This window comes from Anolis sagrei, chromosome 6 (genome assembly GCF_037176765.1).
Source record: "Anolis sagrei isolate rAnoSag1 chromosome 6, rAnoSag1.mat, whole genome shotgun sequence".
In the NCBI taxonomy this organism is placed as follows: Eukaryota; Metazoa; Chordata; class Lepidosauria; order Squamata; family Dactyloidae; genus Anolis; species Anolis sagrei.
In genome coordinates, this window is record NC_090026.1 from 33,101,040 (window position 1) to 33,124,805 (window position 23,766).

Below are 23,766 nucleotides of genomic sequence, written 5' to 3' on the forward strand. Positions count from 1 at the left end.
CTCAAGTCCCTCCTGACACAAAAAAAATTGAAGGGGTAGTTTGTAATACACCCTAGTTTCAGGTCTGAATGTTTTCTTCATTTGGAGACTATTCAGTTCTCTTGGGGCTCAACCCTACTGCTCAGAAGTAGGTCTCTTTAAGTTCAAATAAGTTTCAGGTCAGTACGCACAGGCTTGCAGATTAAACCTAAACACCCAGTCCACATTGATGGAGCAATTCAATGTGTGCCTACTCAGGAGTAAATTCCACCGAATTCAGTGGAGATTATTGCAAGGTCAGTGGGCCTAGGTTTACATCTTAAATGCTGCCCCCTCCTCCGCCCCTTCCTTCCTTGGGTTTTGGTTACTAGCGTTTTCTTCTTGAAACACATCCAAGGCTTCTAAGTTTACAAGGGATCTCTAGCTGCTTTATTAACTGCTAAGATGATAAAACCTCACTTGGAACAGTGTTTTGAAAGGTAGGTCTAGTTTCAGCTCCTGGAACATTGCCCAAATGTGTAAATTGTTTTGCTTCTTTTCAGAGAAGGAATTTTCTTTACTTCTGTTTCTCTCGCCCTCCGTCTCCCTCTTTCATTCCCTCCACTTAATACAAAAATACTTCACACACACACACACACACAACCCAAACGGTAGCGCTGAAAACTCAGCACTAACACAGGAAATTGTGAAAAGTAATTTTAATCTGTAATTATTATTTAAAAAAACAAAAAAAAAACCAAACCAAAACATGCTTTATTTAATAAATAAATATTTAATAAATAAGATTGCAGGACTTTCCTCTTCCTCCTCAGAACTGGAGTTCCTTTCATAGCAAGGACTGACTTGCTTCTGGCTCCCCAATTCTCCAGCAGCTCCAATCTCAATGTATTTCAATCGGGCAACTGTTTCCTGATACAGTATATTTCTTTTTATTAAAAAAATGATGAAAAAGAAACTGTTGTGGGAAGCTGAAAACGAACAAAAGGAAATGGCTGGAACTGGGGAGATCCTGAAGGGCAGATCTAAGGCTACAGCAGGGCAGACTCCTCTGAAGTTTATGGCAACCATATAAACCTTTTAATGGCCCGAATCCACAGCTACAATTGGACTGATTCAGCTTCTCTTCCGGAATAAGCGAGAAAGACATTTTCTCCTCAAGTAAAATGGGGTTAGGTTTGCCTGCTTAGGCTCCAGTCCTATCCTCTTGTTTCCTTGGAAAGAAAGCATCTCAGACCTGAATTGTCGAAGGCTTTCATGGCCACTGGATTGTTGTGAGTTTTCCGGGCTGTATGGCCATGTTCCAGAAGCATTCTCTCCTGACGTTTCGCCTGCATCTATGGCAGGCATCCTCAGAGATTCTGAGGTCTACCTCACAATCATAGATGCAGGCGAACTGTCGGGAGAGAATGCTTCTGGCTGGTGGCCCTTCCACACAGCCCTGCATTCCAGAATATCACAGCAGAAAAATCCCACATTATCTGTGTGTGGACTCAGGGCCCTTCCACACAGCCCTATATCCCAGAGTATCAAGGCAGAAAATCCCACAATAGCTGCTTTTAACTGGGTTATCTGAATCCACACTCAAATAATGTGGGATTTTCTGCCTTGCTGTTATGGGATATAGGGCTGTGTGGAAGGGTCCTCAAATAACCCAGTTCCAAGCAGCTACTGTGGGATTTTCTGTATGGCCATGTTCCAGAAGCATTCTCTCCTGGCATTTCGCCTGCATCTATGGCAGGCATTCTCAGAGGTTGTGAGGTCTACCTCACAATCATAGATGCGGGCGAACTATCAGGAGAGAATGCTTCTGGCTGGTGTCCCTTCCACACAGCCCTGTATCCCAGAATATCACAGCAGAAAATCCCACAATAGCTGCTTTGAACTGGGTTATCTCAATCCACACTCATATAATGTGGGATTTTCTGCTTTGCTATTATGGGATATAGGGCTGTGTGGAAGGGCCCTCAGATAGCTCAGTTCAAAGCAAATATTGTAGGATTTTCTGCCTTGATATTCTGGGATATAGGGCTTTGTGGAAGGGGCCTGGAACATGGCCATACAGCCCGGAAAACCCACAACAACCCATTTCAGACCTGCTTAAGCACCTCTGCAGCTGGAACAGCCTTCACTCCTGAAAAGACCCAAAAGCTAGCCAGTTTGGTTTAGGAATTCCTCTCCAGCGTCCTTGACATGAAAGTCAAATCCATGGGAGACAATGGGCTCAGCTCCCAGTCAGAAGTAAATTCTGAGTATGGTTTCCCTCAAAGTTATGCGAACTTAATCCCCTATCCGATTTCACCTCCTCGTGCAATTTGGGAACATGTTGAAAGCAATGTAATGCCTGCCACCCCCAGCCTCGTTGAGGACTCTGTCTGCAATCCTATTGTCACCTTCTCAAATAAGAGCATTTAGAGAAGTCAATGGTTCTCTCCTACAGCAAGACCTGGAAAAATATTTAGGAGTTTGGAAGGTTAGGAGGGAAGTTGAGGAAGGTACATTTGAAGGGGATTGCTTTGTTAGATTTCTGCGGCCCCTTCCACACAGCTGAATAAAATCCCATATTTTATGCTTTGAACTGGGATATATGGCAGCGTGGACTCAGATAACCCAGTTCAGATATTGTGGGATTTTCTGTCTTGATATTCTGAGATAAAGGGCTGTGTGGAAGGGCCCTGCAGTAAATGAAAACATAGGAGTAGGGAAGGTGAGTAGTGTACTATTTATATTGGGGAGGCTTTCCCCAATCTTTCTCTTTTCCTAATCTTTCTCTGGTATTTTCCCTTAAATGAGATGCATTCTTAGAATAAAAAACAATTGAGTGTTGTGGTTGTGTGTACACATATATTATAGGGAGCCAAGACTGTCCGGAATAATAATCATAATCAGGGTGTGACACTGGCTCACACCAAAGCGCTGCCCTACATATATGATAATGCAAAAACAATAACTCAATGAGGCACGGAAATACTTTTAAAAGGAGTTACAACGTAATTAAGGGTACTGGCTATTCTAAAGCTGTTTTGCACATTTAAACAGAAAATCCCACAAACATTAAACAGAAGGCGAACATGTGAAGGAGCAATTTGAAGTTGTAAATTTCCAAAATAAATCCTCTTTCAAGGCTCTTATTTTCAATGTATTGTGGAAGGCTTTCATGGCCGGAATTACTGGGTCTTTGTAAGTTTTCCGGGCTGTATGGCCATGTTCCAGAAGCATTTTCTCCTGAAGTTTCGCCTGCATCTATGGCAGGTATTCTCAAAGGTCAGACCTCACAACCTCTGAGGATGTCTGCCATAGATGCAGGCGAAATGTCAGGAGATAATGCTTCTGGAACATGGCCATACAACCCGGAAAACTCACAACAACCCAGCTCTTATTTTCTCCAGCAACAGCATTTTTAAAGAGTGTGTTATTTTCCCCCCTTAGTTCTGCGTTTAAGTTTGGTATTATTATTATTATTATTATTATTATTATTATTAACACAACAAGATGAGTCCACAGCAGACAAGATCACTCTGCTGGCTGTTGTATTGCAGCATTATTATTATTATTATTATTATTATTATTATTATTAGAAACACAACAAGATGAGTCCAGAGCAGACAAGATCACTCTGCTGGCTGTTGTATTGCATTATTATTATTATTATTATTATTATTATTATTATTAGTTTTCCGGGTTGTATGGTCATGTTCCAGAAGTGGAATACTTCCTATCTATTTGGTTGCCGAAGTTTCTACCTTTGATATGTCACAGATCTTTAAAGACATATTAAAGAAGAATGAAACAGAACGTCTCAGGTCTGGTTGTAGATTTTTAAGCCTTTGTTGATACGATTTCTCTAACAATTTCCTTTTCACACTCCACAAAGTCTTTACACTGTAAACCAAACCCAAGCATTTACACCTCTAAGAGCCATTGACTTCAGTTATCCAAGTCCCACTGACTCCATAACCTCCAGTTTAACTGCTGTTGCTAAACTGGGAAATTTGAAGTTACTGCTACATAACTCTAGTACGGTTGAAGTTTCTGCAGCAGCAAATTGTCCTTTACTAATATTTAGGGTCTGAAGGAAATCCTCCCCTTTTGCGTGTGTTGGGAGAATCGTGGCTCTTCATTATCCGAAAGAGAACTGTAATTCAAGCATGGATATTATGTATGAGTGTGTGAAACTGAGTTGTGATTTTTAAGTATGTGGAATGTGCATTTAAAGAACCTTATCCCTAAACTGAGCACACACAAAAAAAATTCTTCCTGTGGGGAGATAGAATGTGCAAGTAACATTGAGTCTTCCCTTAGTGAATAGGAAAGGACGACTTACATGTTTATTTTTTCCAAAAATAAAAAGGAGAAGAAATGAAAATTAATCCATCCCTGGATACAACTCCAGCGCACAGAAGGCAAATGGTTTTTGCAGATCTTCATGTGTGGTTCACTTCACTGGGGAATCCCTCAAAGCCCTGGGTCCTACTTCAGGGTTACTCTCCTGAAGTCATTTCGGTATGAATTTATACACTCCAGAAAATTATATACTCTGGCTGCTGACATGCCTCATAATTATTTATGGGGGGTGCCTGAGGATTTCCCAGGAATATATTTATTACAGGTAAAACATGGACAATTTATCTTGCAAAACATTGAACAGGTGTTTCCTTTCAATTAATGCTCAGTACATTTCATAGCTACTTAATTTTTTAAAACTCCCCTCCCCACCAACCACCCAAAATGTCTATTTATCCATCACTTATCTCGGCCCCGCCAATCAACAAGCCTGTTCCTCCTTTTCCACGAGGCCTTTAAATCATCTCTCTTATATATTTAACCCCAAAGATCTGGTGGGTGCGTCCCTATCAGAGGGATTTTAAAAACATCAGTGATTCCTGGAACGCCATAAAAACAGGGCAAAAGGCTTTGTTTTCTGTTTTAATTACGGGAGGAGGACTTCTTCCCGAAGGAAATCGTTCTAAGTCTTGACTAAGGTTTATTTTGGAAGAAAGGAAAGGAATCCAGGGATTTAGTACACTGACTTTAGTGGGGAATGATGTAGAAGAAATGCGTCTTATTGTAAACATGCTATTATTTTAAAGGTCTTTTTTCTTTTTTAAATATTAACACAGGCGTAAATTAAGTCAGGTCAGCTTCATACTACAGGAGTGTAATAGGAGAGGTCTACAATGCCCAATATATGAATTACAAGGAAGCCACATTGAGAGCTCCTTGGAGTTGGTAACTATTCTGCAACAAACCCCCACACCTTCGGGACCTTCCACACACAACCATATAACCCAGAACATCAAGGCAGAAAATCCTACAATATCTGCTTTGAACTGGGTTATCTGAGTTCACATTGCCGTATAAACCAGTTCAAAGCAGATAATGTGGCATTTTATTCAACTATATGGAAAGGGCTTTCCGCAAGTTATTTTTCACAGCTACCTTCTACTTTTCTTTAAAAGGAAAGGGAGAAGCCAATTTAATTAAAACACATCTAGGGACCTTTCACACAGCCCTATATATCCCAGAATATAAAGCAGAAAATCCTACATTATTTGATAACCAGTTCAAAGCAGATATTGTGGGATTTTCTGCCTTAATATTCTGAGATATAAGGCTGTGTGGAAGGGCATTTAGAGTGCAGTTCTATTTATACTATTTATTTATACTATTTATTTATACTATTTATACTATTTATACTTGACTGGAATGTGCCACCTAACTCAGGAAAATTTAGTTCTGAGCGAGTAGATAATCGAAGTCCTAGGCCTACAGTTTTATATAACCCAGTTTCCTGGAAGTCCGACCTATTTAACTCATTGGGACTGACTTAAGACTAGACATCGATGCTTTAAATCCTTTAAATTCAGAGTTTGAAGCGTCTGACAAAATATCCTTGACAGAACCTGTTTGAGGAAGACTTACTTGGAAGTCAATTCCATTCCCTTCAGACTTGTATCCGAAGTAGAACAAACAAACACAGAAGAAGAGTGGAAAAAAATACTGAAACTAGATCTTTTCTTTCTTTTATTCTTCCTTTCTTTCTCTTTCCTGACACTGCACAAGAAAGACTATCTGAAGGCAGAGATCAGGATGGAGGCAGGTTTGGGTTATTGGATGCAGGTGCTCCCTGAATTTTTCAAGAGGAAAAACTTCAGTCTAATCTCTGTATTTTTGTATGCGTTATGTACGAATAGACTCCGATTTCTTTTCCCCTTCACATCCTTTTAACGCAATCTATTCCCTTTTAGCAATACCCAGAAATAATTTTCCTACAGAAGATTTGACCCCCATAAAGCTATTCATTTCCAACTAAAAATTCTTAAAATTGCAGTTTCTCTGGCTTCTTTGAGCCAGCAAAATACACTTTCTCTGATATATATATCCGTTTATATCTCCTAGTACTCCCTAACCCTTCCTGCCATGGATAGGTTCGCATACATATTACAAATATAATGTGCATCTCTTTATCTGATTTCTTCCTCGCTAATCACTTCCATGCCTTTGTCTGAAGCAAGGGAGGGAGAGAGAGAAAGAAAGAGGCGCCCATAATCTCCATCCCTGAGGTCCTGAAGCATAAGAGAAACATACTTAGAGGGAAAAGAGCCATTTTCTTTTCCGTGGGGTACACTGACGCTGGGCTTAATCTCTTCCTGTTTGTAGAATTACATTTCACAAGCATGAGCGGAGTTTACTCAAAAAAAGAAAGATTGTCCTCTAGAAAGCTGGGTATAGAATTTGCTATATCTTATCAGGGGTGTTTAGGGTCCAGAAAGGCTTGGATATCTCCTATCTGAGGTCACAGAGGGTGGAAATGTTAGAGGCTGCCTCCAGTTCAACCCTCCTTCTCATCTGAACAGAAAATGGAAAGCTCTACGCTACAAAAGACAGGTTCACAACCGGGTCTTATTGATAATTCGGTCTGTAAAGCGGGTTTAAGCCGAAGCATAACAGCATGACTCAATTTTTAGCCTCTCCCTTTCGGTCCTAGATTAGTTAACTAGGAAGTAAATTCCTGTAAAAGTTGGGAGATAGGACACAAACTTACATAGAAATGCATTTAGAATCTGGCTTGTCAAGTCTGTACTTCGCAGTCGTTGACTTGAATAGGACTCCTCTGGAGCAAATAAGGGGTTTTTGGTGGGGGTGAATGGGATTGGATCTGGCGCATCCCAAAGGCGGAGGGGGAGGAAGGTGCACTCCGAAGTGTTCAAGGCACACACACACACACACACACACCCCTTTGGCTGCTGGTGCTGATGCCGCTGCCTTTTTTTTTTTCAAAAACCACCCTCCTTTTCCACAGGCAGTAAATTCAAGGCCATAAAAATCAAAGAAAGCTAATGTAAGTTTTATTCAACTATTTAACCGTCTCAAGTCTAACGCCTTCTGTAAGAAAACAAAGAGGATCAGTACCGGATTGGACATTTTACAAGGGTAGTAAAATTAAAGTGCGTGTATATGGCGGGGAGGGGAAGAAGGAAGGAAGGAAGGAGAGAGGGAGAGAAAATGAATGAATGAATGAATGTGGGTTCCAGGATGGCAGCCCCCTCCTGCCGCCTCTCCCTGGCTTTCAAAACAAACTGGGAACTCAATAGACTGCTATCCCGATTTTAGGCTATATCTGAAATTGGATCACTATATACCCTTAATGTCCACACACGAGAAGGAAAGGATTGCATTTTGAAACCTACTGACGTCTCTGTAGAGATACATGCCTTTTTGGAAAGTGAGATACATACATACATATAGGGGTTATACATGTAAACATAGAGACCATGGGTTGCTGTGAGTTTTCCGGGCTGTATGGCATGTTCCAGAAGCATTCTCTCCTGACGTTTTGCCCACAACTATGGCAGGCATCCTCAGAGGCTGAGGGGTCTGTTGGAAGCTTATATATGACCATGGCCATACAGCCCGGAAAACTCACAGCAGCCCAGTGATTCTGGCCATGGAAGCCTTCGACAACACGTGAAGACTATAGTTTCTAATTTTATATTTAATATGGTATTCACCACAGGCAATAGATTTCACTCAGGTATATAAATAATGCAACGTATGGCAAACCAATGCTGTAGTGTGCCATGGATGAATATCCACTCAGGCATTACTATATGCAAAATCTTTAGTATCATGTTTAACCAAGAGGAAGAAGGTAATAGGATCAGAAAAACCTGGTTGAGCTGTGATCCATAGCTTGCCCATCATTCTCAGGAACAATCATAATATTCACACACATTAATATATAATATAATAATATAATATAATATAACAGGCACAGACACAGAGACACAAATGCTCCGGACACACACCTCAATGTTGTCCTTTGAAACCCCTGCTAGGCATTGGTCTCCCCTTGCCTCTTTCAAAAAGAAACTTTAGACGGTTTATATTGCAGTTTTTTCCCCCGCTAAGTAGAAGGAAGAGCGAGGAAGTCAGTCTAGGGTTGGACTTTATCGATTGGAGGGTGAGATGCGGGGGTGGGTGAGGTGGGAAGGAGAAATCCCCAACAGGGAGCCTGAGAGGAGGCAAAGAGAGGGCAAAACTCAGCTTTCTCCTTTCATGTTGCAGAAGTCCAGAAGGGAGGGGGCACTCCATAACCCCCCAAGACATACAGAGAGCGGCTCCCCCCCCCTTCCCCTGGACGTAACCTCTCGTCGCCACCCTTCTCCTCCTCCTCCTCCTCCTCCCAATAGGTTTGAACTGTACGTTCCGGGCTTTCTGAACTCGCTCCGCTTTGCCACATTGCCTCCCCATAACCCAATCCATCCTTGATATGGAATGCAGAGGGCGGTTTGACAGCCCCGCGCAGCCCCCCCGCCCCTCCGCCCGGATTGATTTACGCCGGCCCTGACGCTTTATCAGCCTCACGAAAAAAGTTTGACCAATCATTTTGCTGGAAGCTCCCAACCCGGCAGTCCCGACTGTACTTTTTCTTGGCTAGGAAGTTGACGCTGGAGGAGGAGGAGGAGGAGGAAAAGAGGGGGTTAAGCAGAGTGTCGCCTGTGTTGATTTTTCCCTCTCCCCCCCATCCCAATCCGTTCCCACTTATAGACCCTAATACCTATAGAGCCAGCCTAAAACTCGAGATCGACTCCTTTATTTTATTTTATTTTTTTATTAACTCTGCTCTTTTTCTTGCTTGCTTTCTCGCCCCCTTCACCCAACCTTCACCCAACCGTGGGGCTCGTATGATGTCCAAGAATGTCCATTTCTGGGACGCTTAGCAATTATTATGTCGACTCCATTATAAGTCATGACAGCGAGGAGCCTCCCGCGGCCAAATTCTCTTCCGGGCAGTACTCAAACTCCCGGCAAAGTAGCCACACTGAGCACCTGGAGTTCCCCTCCTGTAGCTTCCAGCCCAAATCCTCCGTTTTCAGCGCTTCCTGGACGCCTCTGACGCCCCACGCGGCCGCCAGCCTGCCGTCGGTCTACCACCCCTACCTCCAGCACCAAAACCTGCCTTCCTCGGAGAGCAGGTACCTGCGGAGCTGGCTGGACCCCGTGCCCCGAGCAGAGAGCCTAGCCGGGCAGGGAGCCGCCGCCGTTAAGACAGAGCCGCTGCTGGGCGAGATCCGCAAGCAGGGAGCCCAGGACTACCCGCTAGACCCTGCCTCGGCGGCTGGAAGGGAAGGGGTCGCGCCCGCGCCGAGGCCCAGCAGCAGCAGCGGCTTCGAGGACAATAAAGTTTGTGAAGGAAGCGAGGACAAAAGCAGGCCAGATCAAAGTAAGTTATAAAAAGTCAGGAAGTAAACAACAGCGTTTCAGGAAGGAGGGAGATGGAGAAACAGCCCTACACCCCCTCCCCCCCCAAAAAAGACCCTAAGTGTGTCATAAAAGAACACAATGGGAGAGAAAAAGGGGGTCTTCTGTTTTGAAAAGCTGGTCTTAAAAGAGAATTCTCCCGCCTCCTTTCTTTTCCTCCGGGAAAGGAAAAAAAAAGCCCAGTTAGGTAATCTAAGGGTTTGCAAGGGTGTCTAGGGTGAAGGCATAGTTGGCTTGGCTGAATTGATATATATTTTTAAAAGTCAGGCGGGTGTAATGTGAACCGGTTTGGGATTTCCTCCGTGGCTTGAAAATGACCAACTTAACGTGTGGTCGAAGGTTTTCGGGATCAATGGGTTTCTGTGAGTTTTCCGGGCTGTATGGTCAAGTCTGATAGTTTCTAACAGACCCCTCAACCGCTGAGGATGCCTACCACAGATGTAGGCAAAACGTCAGGAGAGAATGCTTCTGGAAGATGGCCACACAGCCCGGAAAACTTACAGCAACCGATCATCTTAACTCTGCTGGAAAGGGAAGAGAGGGAAAGCTATCCCAATTGGATTGTGTTTCTTTCCCAGTGTGGGTCTGGGAGAAGGGATGGAACGTGGGGATTCTGTTGGTGTGTTGTTGTTGCTCTTGTTGTTTCACGTGGAGAAGCCAGGGGTCTGTGTCTGTGTTCGTGGCTCCCCGTGTCCTTGTTTACCTTCAAAAGGAGCCCCGGTTTCCTTCCGTGGCGCTTCCCCTGTCACTCTGGGTTGTTGTCTGATGGTTGTTTGTTTATGAAATGCGCCCGACGTGCCTATGAATATTTCAGAGCCAAAACCGCTCTTCTTCCTCCCCCCCCCCCACTCTTTCCCCCAAAACACCCGCTTTATATAAAAAACAGTAAAAAGAGAAACGAGCTTAATTGGTTCGTTATATTTTATTTTATTTGCTACGGGGAACAACAGACTGGCAAACTCTTAAAACTTAATCGTGTGCTTCTTGGTGCAACCTGGTGGTGGGTGGCTGCTATGAGCTCGCCTTCCCTCCCCCTTTGGAGGGCAAAACGTAGGGAAAAGGATTTAGTGGCGGAGGGGGGGGGGAGTTGGATGGAGGGACAATAAAATATACCAATAATCTTTGCCTCTTCAATATTTTTTTTGAGCGGTGAAGGGCTTTTTCTCAATGGGGAGGAGGTTTCGGGCAACCTGGTCCAATGTTTGTGAGGAATGAGAATGGTAAAAACTCAAGTAGTTTCATGTTTGAGGATCAATGAAATTAAAATCCCTCTTGGCTGAGTCTATCAGCATCCTTTCCCAAATGATGGAGTTGTAATATTGTATTGATATTTCCATGTAGAGTGTGTGCTCTTCCTCCAGTCCAAAAACAAAGGGTGCCTGGTCCAATGTTTGGGGTGTTTGTGGAGAATGAGAATGGTAAAAACTCAAGTAGTTTCATGTTTGAGGCTCGGTGAGAAAAAAAAAAAACCTCTTTTGTCTGTTTCTATCAGCATCCTTTCCCAAGCGATTGAGTTGTAATATTGCATTGATAATTTCCATGTAGAGTATGTGCTCTTCCTCCAGTCCAAAACAAAGCATGCCTGGTCCAATGTTTGGGGTGTTCGTGAGGAATGAGAATGGTAAAAACTCAAGTAGTTTCATGTTTGAGGCTCAATGAGAGAAAAATCCCTCTTGGCTTGTCTATCAGCATCCTTTCCCAAGTGATGGAGTTGTAATATTGCATTGATATTTTCCATGTAGAGTGTGTGCTCTTCCTCCAGTCCGAAAACAAAGGGTATTGAGGGTCATTCGGACTGGGCATTCTATCCCTGTATGCAATTCGCTTCCTTTTCTCCGTGCCCGGGAGGGGGTGGGTTTGTGGGAGGCACAAAAAAAAAGCGCATTTGATGTGGGGCTCTTGGCAGGAAATCTTGCTCAGCGACTGAGGAGACTCCCTGAGAAGATGCGGGAGGTTTGCCATTTTGTCAAAAAGCTCATCTGCCCCCCTTCTACCCTCCTCCCCACCCTCATCTTTCTCCCCAGCCCCGGAATTGAAGATAGATAAAAATCTTGCCCAAGAAAACCGCTCGGTTCCAGAGGGACAGGGTGCCGGTGGGCGTCCTGTACATGCTAGCTTAGAAGGTATGTTTGGCCGGCGATGGAGAGAATGGGGAAAGGAAGGAGAAGAGGTGGGGAGAGGGAGGGCAGCTCTGTCCAAAGGCTTTCCTTCCATCTAAGCCTCTTCCTTGAGAAACCAGACCCTCCCAGGACTCTTTTCCTTGTAGACAGGGGTGGTGGTCGTGGTGGTTTGGCTCCTAAGAGTAGCGTGCCAGCCCCACCATTTATTTCTCAACAAAAAATGTGACTTCCTGTTTGGGGAATAGTGTGAAATGCGAGATAAACGCGTTTTTCCTGTGGCAGACGTCATGTTTCCTTGAAATGCCAAGAAATCACACACACACACACACGCACGCACACAACCGAAAAAAGAGGGTCATTGCTGGAGATCTCATCCCAACGCCATTAAAAGATAGGTAGCTGTATTAATTATTAACAGCCATGCCTCGTCTTTAATATTTAATTCTGCCTATTAGAGAGGCAGTCGCTTCTGTTGAGGAAGGGGCTGGTAGGATTTGTAGAGGAGGAAAGATGAGAACTAAATCTAATTTCAAACAAACACACACACACACACAGGAGGGGGGCAAGGCGCATTTTATTTTACTCAGAGGGAAATGCCTCCTGACTTAAGAAGAGCCCAATTTGTTGGAGATGTTTTGTTTTTCTAAATTTTAATTTCCGTAGCCTACTAGGAAGTCAGACTGGTTAGCTCTCTTCCTCCAACGCTGTTATATTCTGTGCTCTTTGGATAAGCCTTTCCTTCTGTGAGGGAGACAACCCTACAGAAGAAACCCACCAGATTCCTCTGGGTGAATGTGTGTGTATTTAAGAACAGTGTCACTCAAAGTAGTAACCTGCAACACAGCCCTTTGTCGAAGATCTGGTGCTTACTCCCGCGTAGACCCATGCCTGAGACTAACACAGGGTCTCAACCACATCCTGGTCTCTCCTCCACTCACTTATGCCCAGGGAGGTGATCTGAAATCCCCATTCAGACAAGTAGAGTAAGTGGGCACTCTATGGGATCCTCAGCTAATGCAGGAGAACTTCCAGAGAAATAGTTCATGGTTCTATTTTCCCCCTGAAGAGTGACAGTGTTAGGGGACCCTCCATGTAATTGCCTCTCCACCTCACACACACAACACTAACAAACTACAGCAGGCAATTTGTTTCACAGTTGGTAGGCGCAGAGCAGAGGTCCTCCGGATTTTAAGGGGGGAAAAGGGCCAGAGTACAGGCAGAAGAAGTGTTGAATTATTCATTGTTGTGTATGAAGTTGTCTCTGCATAGGACACTCCACAAAGTAAGCTTCATAGCACACCCTGCCTCTAAAGATCATGTAGAAGACTTATACTCCTGCAATAGGACCATTAAATATCTTTTACTCCTTCCTTTCCTTCCTTCTTCAGTTTCCCTCTCCTTTTCCGCATATATACCTTCTGTTAAACATACTCCTTTCTCCTATAGCACACATACAAAATTGAGTACTGCATACTTCTTATTTCTCTTAATTCTTCTAAGGGACCCTTCTGCACAGCCATATAACCCAGAATATCAAGGCAGAAAATCCCACAATATCTGCTTTGAACTGGGTTATCTGAATCCACAGTCCAAAGCAGATAATATGAGATTTTATTCAGTTGAGTGGAAGGGGCTCATGTATATCTCAAATTGAATATCTTCATTCCTTTTCATTCATATAAAATTGAGTACTTTATAGCTTTTCCTTATCTTCATCCTAGTCTCCCCTTGCCTATATATATATCTTGAATAATATACCCCTTCCTTCCTTCCTTCCTTCCTTCCTTCCTTCCACTATCTATCTATCTATCTATCTATCTATCTATCTATCTATCTAGCATTATATACTTCTTTTACTTCATCCTTATAAGTTCCCCCTCTCACTCTTATCTCAAATTGAACACTCTCCTTCCTTCTTTTTTTGCTTGCCTCTGCCTTCAGCTGCATAAACTTGTGAGAATCTCTACCCATTGACTTCCCTCTGGCATCCTTTTTTGCCCCATGAAGGTCTGTCTGCATAGTTACATCTAAGTACAACAGAAGAGTAGATGTGGTTTCCTTAAACTTTCCTTTAAACTCCCTAGAACCTGGTGGGTGTCCTCTTCCCACTTGGTTGGATCAGTTCAAACACAGAGTCCCAAGTCCTTCTGAAGTGATGGCTGCCTCACAAAGGTCTCTCTGCTCTTCTCCTTGCAGGTAACCCGGCAGCCAACTGGTTGCATGCTCGCTCTTCCAGGAAGAAACGATGCCCTTACACCAAGTACCAGACCTTGGAACTGGAGAAGGAGTTTCTGTTCAATATGTACCTCACCAGGGACCGTAGACACGAAGTGGCCAGGCTGCTCAACCTGAGCGAAAGACAAGTCAAAATCTGGTTTCAGAACCGCAGGATGAAGATGAAGAAAATGAACAAGGAACAAGGCAAAGAATGAAGATCTTCCTGTCCTCCACTTCTCCCGCCCCGCTCCCTCCCCCTGTTCTCCCCCAGTTTTGGCCCTGTCTCGAAACTAATGTTATATTTATGGACAAGGCTTCCCCAACGGTGCTGGAAAGACAGCAAAACCAAGCCAGACCCGAAGTAGAGCTTCCTGGTCGATATGCCAGGAATATATAATGATTGCACCTGCTTGTTTGCATTTCGGTCTTCCCCTTGAAGAGATAAGGCTCATTTGGGACACCTTAGGTTTGGGGGCTGTTTGAAAGAACTTATAGCAAGCACGTTTGACAGCGGCATCAGTTTTGGATGGCCATCACATTAAGCCACTCCACCGCCAAACAATTAAATATATATGTAAAAAACTGCCCCATGCAAAAGACAACGTTTCCATTGAAACTTCATTCTCTGAGCCAACTGCTTGTAAATAGACGCAATGGAGGCTTCCAGGTGGGTTGTAACTCAAGCCTTTCCTCAGATCACTTTCTTCTTCTCATGGCGAGAAAGAGAGAGATCATCAGGTGGATCTGTAGAATATCCTGAGGGAAGTATCCTACCAAATTCTTGTTAAGGACCAGCCGTCCCATTGCACATTTAATTGTTCCCATTCCTTAAGGTCAGTTTTCTCCAGGTTCCTCCAACTGTGTGGAACTACAGCTCCCATATTCCCCAGCCAAACAGGCCTTGGGTGATTGGAGTTGTGCTCCAACGCAAGGGTTCCTGTTTGAGGAAATCGATGTGAAACCGGTTTGGCCTGTCCTAGATATTCCCTTTTAAAACTCTGTTCATACACATGAACCCGTCAATAAAGAAATAGGGCAGAATTTGTTGGGGTTGTGCAGGAGATAATATTCCCAACCAGGCCTACTATTTTTTGACCCTTCCAAGTTGGTCTCAACTTTGAAGGGACAGAAGATGAGTCAGAGAAGGTGGGCTAAAGATTTTTGGTGTGTATAATAACCGGCTTAGTCCAACTGTTTAGGAAGTTTGTGACTATTTGTAATTTATTCTGAAGACAGAGATTCAGAGAACCATTCAAGTGCCAAGAGGAGCGGGTCTGGAGTGGGTTTTCCTTTCTTTCTTCAACCAAGTTAGTGCTGAGAGAGAAGTCTTAATACTTGAATGTTCTTGGAAACCTTGTTCTCCTGGAAGAAAACCCCCTCTTTCATCTTCATATGAAAACGAATTTTGAGGGGCATTAAAAAGCCATGATGGCTTTTGGGGGGGGGGGGGGGAGGGAGGGCTTTTTGTTTTGAATATAAGGAAGTTACTTTTGCATTGTTTACAAAAATAATTCCCATTTTATACTAAAAGGCGGGCGAGTTTCTCCTCTTTCAAACCTTGTCCCTTGAAAACCACCCTAGATGGGATTTTCAGAAAAGGAGGGAAGAGGAGAGAAGGAATCTAGCGGTACCTTTAAGTCGTATCCAGTTTGAAACCCCTTATCGCAGTCTTAAATGTAGTCAGCCTTAAAGGTGCCACTAGGGTCCTCCTTCCTCCCACCCCGACTTTCCTTTTTGCATTGAAACAGACTGACACCGCTGTCTCTTTGAAAAGTTACATGGGGTCCCACTGTCGAAATGAATCCCTCTTCCCCCTCCTCTCTTTGGTGGGACTTGGGGAGGGCCAAGTAGAGGTAGGTAAGTAACTTTAGTACAAGGCGGTTATATATGGCGTGTGAAGGTTGGAGAGGATTTTTTTTTGCCATTTTCTTTTTTTATATAAGGGGGGAAATGTGTTCGTGGCTGTGATTTTGTGAATGTTCCGCTTGTTTTCTGTGGCTTTTAGGAGTATAAAATGGAGTCTGTACATATTAGTTTCAGAACTGGAGAGGGATTTCCATAGGCAAAGAAAGGCACTCCCCTCTCTTCTGCATCTTTCCATTCGGATTTAGAAATAATGCCAACGAGGTGGCAGAAAGGATGAATAAAAGGGGTGGGAAATCTGACCAGGGCTTTTGGAGAGAGAGAGAGAGAGACAGAATGGGGAGAGAAGACATTAATGTCTACCTTTCAGGATCTTTCTAGACAAAAAGCAGTCCCAGCAGAGAAATCTAATTTCATAGAGTGTTGTATAGAATTTTTGATACCATTTTGTGTCTGCTGACGAGCTGTTCTTTAGAAATTTGATAGGGATATTTTAATCTTTCCAAGTAGCGTTGCCTGGTTTCTGAAAACTGGAAGAAAAGAAATCTCTTTTAGGGAGGCTAGAGGAGTATTTTTGAAAAATCTGCATTTTAAAAAGAAGGCATTTGTGGGATTTTAAAAATCATTTCCTCCCAAACCCTTGAAACGTTCAATTCCTAAATAGTTGTGGGTTGGTTTTTTGGGGGGAGGGGGGGGGCTGGGGGGTTGCAACAGAAACCTTAAAACTGGTAAAAGATCAGCGCTATCCTTTTGATAGCATAAACAACAATCAGTCAGGATTCACCTTCTCTTTTACAAAAAAAAAAAATCTATTTGAAAGTAGAATTTCCATGGATAGAAGCACATTCTCTTTTTTCTTCCCAGGAAAAAAAAATAAATTAAACAATTGGAAGTCGTCTTGTTTTAAATGAGATTATGCATTTGTGGGATGTCTGTTAAACCTGGGCAGGTTTTATAGTATTATGTGATTTGTCTGTGTTTCATTTCTGGCTGATGGTTCAAATGAAGCTCAAAAACCATTTGGAGGTCGATGGCAAAACAAAACAAAACAAAACAATAAATAAATAAAATCACCCTGAAACTTTTCCAGGGTTAATATTCTCATTTTATAAAGAGAACCATCTCCATTGATGTATTGGCATATTCGCCCAGTTTAGTCATAGATTCATCTCTAGACCTTATTAAATGAAAATAAGATTTTTATTTTGAAAAAAATAAATGCTTTTTTTTGCAACAGCATGGGTTAAATATTAAAAGAATCTAGCTGATTTCGTTACAGAAGCTTCTGTCTTAAAAGGGGGGAAATGGCTGAAGAAACATTATCGTTTCCTCTGTAAGGTTCAAATGTATTTTCCACACTTGCTTTAATGCCTCAGAATAAAAAATCGATTTGGAGGGTGGGGAGGTGGGGAAGCTACCTATATCTCATTGTGTTATACTGCTACTTCTAGAACTTGAGAAATATTTGCAACTGTGTTTGTTTCTTCCTTCTGGCCTCTTTGCCGTGTATTTGTAAAGAGCTGGCGTTTTGTTTTGTTTGGCTATTGTTTGGTCGGAGAGGGTTTTTTTCTTGGAAAAAAGTCACTTTAGGAAAGCTGATATGCATTTGTTTCCAATGTATTCTCGTTTCCTTCCGTGTTCCACGAGCTGCATCTCTAAAACAGAAATAAAGGGGTTCTCTTTCTTTCCATTTGTGGCGAAAAGAGTCATTATTATTATTATTATTATTTTCAGTGAGGAATAAATAATCAACAACGACAACAACATTTTATTATGTTCCAAAGACCCTTATTGCACCAGGAAAAGATGAATGAATGGAGCAAGTGAGAGACTAAATATATCAGATTCATGGTGTGAAATAATAGTGAACCTTGCTATTAAGGATAGGAAAAGAGAGGGTCATAATGGGCATGGATATCCAAAATAGCCTCACCATGTAAAGAAATAAATATCACAGATCTGATAAGGAAGCTTCTTGCTTTGTGATTCCACTTTCCAAAAGTCCTTTCAAGAGGAACCTTTAGCCAGAATCACCAAGCAGTGAAAGGGAGGGATGTTCGTGTTTTATTTTGTGTGGATTTCCACATTAGTGATTCCTACAAACTCAAAACCAAAACATGATATTTGGAACATACAGTCGCATCCAGTTAAAATATACACACCCGCCATCACACACACACATACACGCATATAGTTAGAATATATATATATATATATATATATATATATGCATGTGTGTGCATATTAGTGAGTCCCACAAAACCAAAACATGATCCTTGAAACATACAGTCGCCTCCAGATAAAAAGAAAAATATACACCAGCCATCACACACACACATCTATATATATAGAGAGAGAGAGAATATATACCTATGTGTGTGCATATTTATCTGAATGTATGTCTCTATTTTCTTGGAAAATCCCGAGAAGAGAGGAAAGCGGTCTCTGGATCTTCCTGGGATAGAAAGAGGAAAGAAACTTGTCATAAAAGAGGGGAGAAAACTCGGCGCAGTAGGCTGCCGTAAAAGAATATGACCGCCATAAAACTTTATAGGGTATAAATTTCTGAAGGTTAAGGAACTAAGCAACTGTAAAGCAAACAAGAGTAGAAAACTTTCAGAAGCTCCTAAATTACTAGAAGGTACTAGAAAGGAGGGGGGAAGCTGAGAGGGGGGAGGCACCCATGGAAAAAAAATAATAAGAAAGCTTTTGGTATAAAAGAGCTGAAGAAAGAGAGGGAGGGAGAAAAAAAGAAAACCTTTGTGCATTTTATTCCCCTCTTGTGGATTCTGCTCCACTCCAGCGATCTGGATTGCTTCACCCTTTGTCTATTGCGTCTTATCACTTCCAAGCTGCCAGCATCCTGGATCATAAACTCCCAGCATTAACCATCCCATCACACACCCGGCCAATATCCCCAGTATAGACACACACACACACATCCCAAAGTTCTGGCCAGACGTCTGCGTTTGGGAAGGCTTACTTTACACTTTAAAGAGAGAAAAGGGGGGGGGGGAGAAAAGGGGGGATAAAGAAGAGAAGACTTTTCTTTACAACCCCAGCTTTCCCCCCACCCATCCTTCCAGAGCAGAATACGTCAATTGTTTAGTCTCGGAGCTTTGAAACAATGGTGGTTTTTCAAATGCGAAGTCTCAGCCTCCTGCTTTTATGGCTTTGAAAAGGACCGGATGGAGCGTATATGGCCTAGAGAGAGACTTCTGAGAGGTCTCTTTGCCCCCTTTCCTCGCTCACATTCATATGCCGAATCTGATAATTTCACAAAGGAATTGTCCTATGAAACAATGCTTGGAAAAGCACACACACAGAGAAATAAAGGGGGGGGGGGGTCCATAAAGGCACAAGCACAAGGAAAGCGTTCCCTAACCCATCTTCGTTTATAGATTTTTAAGGGTGTCTTACTCCGAACGGTCGTTAGATGTCGCTGTTACTCCACGTTTAGAAGGAAACGACCCTCCTCTGCTTCTTGGGTTTCTTTGCCCCTTGAGTCCACAACACCTTGATTTCATTAGGAACAATAAACGGAATGGCTGCTCCAAAGCGTGGTGGGTAAATACCCCTCCCTTCGACATAAAATATAGAAATAATAACAGCGACTGCTCCTTTTCCTTTCCTACTTTTGGAGACACAGGCGCCGAGACCACTGGAAGGTGAACATACAGAATAAAACTGGATGTACAAACGAGGAAGGAGATTCTCCTTCGCAAAATCCCCTTTGCAGGGAAAAGAGGGCCGTGGAAGAATTTCTGCTCAGCTCCCATTCATTGCCATCCAACCTGCGAGGAGAGTTTTCCCTGCTGTGCTTATGTACTGGGCATCCAAGGCCTGGAAGATGTGTGTATGATGGAGTAAACAAACACTCTGTTTGAAAGCGAAGCCATAGAGTCACACTGATTTGTCACTCCGCTCCTCCCGGGTGTCAAAAGGTTATGATGTCTATATTACAATCTTCAATATCTAGGGTATACTGAGCTGGAGAAAGGAGGGTAGGTCAGGAATTTTAGGGAAAGCTATTGTGGGATCTCTGGTGTCAAACAGGACAAGACAAACAATAACCCTGGTAGTTCTAAACATTTTCAGCATCCTCCAACTTCTGCTTTACTTCAACATTTTGGCCTAGCTTTGAATTGTATCCTCATTTCCATGTTTCTCTCCTTGTGTGTCTCGTTGGTAAATATAAAAATAGAAAAGGGTGGAAATGGAAATATTAAACATGAATCGAAAACAGAGATGACTTTTGTTGTCGAAGGCTTTCATGGCCAGAATCACTGGGTTGCTGTGAGTTTTTCGGGTTGTGCGGCCATGTCCGAGAAGCATTCTCTCCTGACGTTTCGCCCACATCTATGGCAGGCATCCTCAGAGGTTGTGGGCAAAACGTCAGGAGAGAATGCTTCTGGAACATGGCCATACAACCATACAACTCGGAAAACTCACCGCAATTCAGATACGGATTTTGTTTCCCTTGCCCCTCGAAAGTTGGTGGCAACCTTTTAGATCCAAGAGGAAATGAATAAGTTTACCTTCCAGATTATTCATTAAACACACACACACACACACAACCAAGCCTGTCCTCATTACCGTCTTCAAATAATGGCAAATGTACCTGATTTGATATAGACCCTGATTGGAGACGGGGAAACAAAATAACATGACCAGAAAAGGGAATGGATTCTGTTTTAATGAATCTGTTCTTTAGAAAGCTTACATGTCCTTAAGAAGGAAGTAGAGGCAAGAGATAGGGCTGACATTCAATGCTCGATTTGGTTCAGCGGCACAGAACCGATTTTACAAGCGTTCAAAACCAGAAAGAACTCGTGAGTGAATGAAGAAGGCAGGGAATAAGAACACAGAAGAGACCATTCTGCTTCAAAGGCCAATTCCAGCAACTCCAAACGGTATGAAAGCAGTAATCTTTTCAGGGGCAAATCCATAGATACCCCTCTTTAAAAAAGCAACAACAGTAGCAACAATTAATGAGGCTATAAAGTAATAAGAAGTTACAGTTTACCAAGTGCTGTATTTGGAGTAAGGGGGGGGGGGAGAAGAGATTTTCCTGATAAATCTTCCCTCCCTTGGGTATTTGTAAATTATGTTCCCACTTTCTCTCGTGGTCCCTCTTCTCCCCCCTCCCTCCCTTGTAACAGAAATATTTTCCTTTCATCGGAGGGTCCCCAGTACAGTAGGGCAATGATTTAGTGCAAGCGGCTGGTCCTTGATCCACGGTCGTCTCTTTTTGAAGGCGTTGATCTGTTGCTAAAAGAAATGTTCAGCTTCCAAGACAACTTAGTCCTCCTTCTCTCCCTTTTGCTGCTTCCCCTTCACCTCAGGAAATGCGTGCTCACAATTCCCCATCCGCATCTTGAGAAGCAGCTCTTTTATTGACAGATCTGTGGGCTAAATCCTATTGCGACTTCAATGGGCCTCCCCTTTAATGGATGTATAAGGGAAACAAAGCAAACATGTTTTAAAAGGCCAATTCCTTGAAAATCCTATGCAGTTGAGAAGTGGTTTCAAATCTAGACAGTGGGAAACCTCTCTCCCTTTCAAACGCTCCTGGAAATGTAAGTGTTGGAAACTTTGGGGTAGGGAAGGCGATCCTAAACTAACCTTCCAAGGGTTGAGGTTGGGATAGACCTTGATGCAACTGGAGGCATAAATCGTTCAAAAGTGAGAGGAATCCAGATCGGTTTTGATCTTTTCCCTTGCAAATTTGTGACTAAGTTTGGGGCTCCCTTCAAGCAAAGCAACCCGCTCGGTTTTATTTTGCCTAACAGTAAGAAGAGAACATAAAGATAAAACTTCCACATGGAGAACAGAAAAACTCCCATTGAAGGCTTCTCGAGGAGTTAAAATACGTTTAATTGCGGGCGGGATGAGAAAGAATGAAGGATTTAGATAAAAACCCATCTCTTGACAAAATAAAAACGGAATGGCTTCTACTTTTCAAAGAAGTTAGCGTGGATCATCTTGAAGCAGTTTCTTCCCTTTTCATTCCCTCCCTCTTTCCTTCCTTCCTCTCCTCTTTCCTTCCTTCCTCTGATTTCCTTCATTTTATCTTCTTCCTTCCTTCCTTCCTTCCTGCCTTCCTTCCTTCCTCTCTTTCCTTCCTTCTCTGCTTTCCTTCATTTTCTCTCCTTCCTTCCTTCCTTCTTTCCTCTCTCTCCTCTCTCCTTCCTTTCTCTCCTCTTTACTTCATTTTATCTCCTTCCTTCCTTCCTCTCCTCTTTCCTTCCTTCTCTGCTTTCCTTCATTTTCTTTCCTTCCTTCCCCTCTCTCCTCTTTCCTTCCTTCTCTCCTTTCCTTTATTTCCTCTTCTTCCTCCCTTCCTCTCTCTCTCCTCTTTCCTTCTTTCTCTCCTTCCCTTCATTCTCTCTCTTCCTTCTTTACCCCCTCTCCTTTTCTCCTTCCTTTCATCTCTCCTTTCTTCCCTCCTTCCCAGCTAGGTAAGTAGGCACCATACCAGAAATTATCCTTACAAATCTTCATCTTTGGGGTTTTCAAAAGAAGATTTTCTTTTCATCTGGGGAAGGGGGTGTCTATGGTTTTACAGATTAGATACTTTGGGTGTAAACATTTTTGTTGGGGTGTTTTTGTGGGGGGGAGGGGGGTGTCTTCCAATTTACAAAGTCTCCTCTTTCCTTCTTTCTCTCCTTCCCTTCATTCTCTCTCTTCTCTCTTCCTTCTTTACCCCCTCTCCTTTTCTCCTTCCTTTCATCTCTCCTTTCTTCCCTCCTTCCCAGCTAGGTAAGTAGGCACCATACCAGAAATTATCCTTACAAATCTTCATCTTTACAAAGTCTCCAAGAAGTGCTTTTTCAGTCCAATAGGTTCTTAAAGTGTGTGTGTGTGTATGAAAAGCTATAGAGGGTATTTTTTTACGGGGGTGGGGTTGGTGCCTTCCAATTTACAAAGAGCCCCAAAGGCTCTAAGATGTGCTTTTCAGTCTAATGTTATTTCAGATAGGTTCTTAATCGGGGAAATGTCAGTGTATATGAGAAAAGCTATGGAATACCTATTTGCAGGGTTGATCCTGATTAGGACTGAGATATTTCCAAGATGGAGGGGGGTGGGGGGTGGGAAGAAAGCTCCAAAGTCTCCTGATTTGAGGAGGCATCTTCTTCCTAATAGTTGCTGACTGCGTTTAAAGGGCTCCTATATTCACCCCCTGTGAGCTTAAATCGAGGGAAATTGTCGAGTTAGCATCTTAAAAGCTGAACGCAACTCTAACAAACGTCAGTAAAATATGGGGGGGGGGGTGAGAAAGAGGGCCCCTCACCTCCTCCCCCTTCACCCCTGTTTCTCTGCCCCCCTCCCCTCCCCACCCCATCCCTTATCCCTCTGCTAGCCTTAAAAGCACCTTGTGGTTCCAACTTTGCTGGGGGTGGCGATGATGGGGCTGAGAATGGGTGGCTGTGAATGCTCAGTTAATAATCCCCATAAATGTAGCGTTTTGGAGGTGATAAAGAGACGGCGGCATCCCATCTTCTCCTATGGAGGGGGGAGGGAGGAGGAGGAGGAGGAGAGAACAGGGAGGGTGGGGGAGGGGGAGGAATAAAAGAGAGCCGAAAAGTCAATGTTATATATGAAAAACTATAATCATTTTAATTCACTATTGACACCCCAACATCTTGCGATAATGGAGTTGAGGCGTCAATCGAAGCCTGGGTTTTTATAGCAGGAGGGAAAAAGAACTCGTAAAAACCCTTTAACAGCTTTTTATGTAGTGCGATATAACCAGCGAAGAACATCTCCGGGTGCGTTGCATGTGTGTGTGTGTGTTTTGTTTTTTATTTATTTATTTATATTA

The 23,766-nt window shown here is 43.0% G+C and overlaps 1 protein-coding gene across 4 annotated transcripts in view; it reads left to right on the plus strand.

Moving 5' to 3' along the window:
* HOXB9 (homeobox B9) overlaps positions 1-15,522 on the plus strand; it is a 60,832-nt gene extending 45,310 nt beyond the window's left edge. The window contains exons 1-3 of one of the 4 annotated variants that reach the window (XM_060780861.2): positions 8,844-9,703; positions 11,766-11,864; positions 14,058-15,522. In XM_060780861.2, the coding sequence (XP_060636844.2) occupies positions 9,178-9,703; positions 11,766-11,864; positions 14,058-14,293 (861 nt within the window). In that variant the 5' untranslated portion in view covers positions 8,844-9,177 and the 3' untranslated portion in view covers positions 14,294-15,522. Of the gene's footprint in view, positions 1-8,843; positions 9,704-11,765; positions 11,865-14,057 lie in introns of those variants that run through there. The other 3 variants (XM_060780863.2, XM_067470002.1, XM_060780864.2) reach the window with 3 other exon arrangements.
* Positions 15,523-23,766: the final 8,244 nt, after the last annotated feature.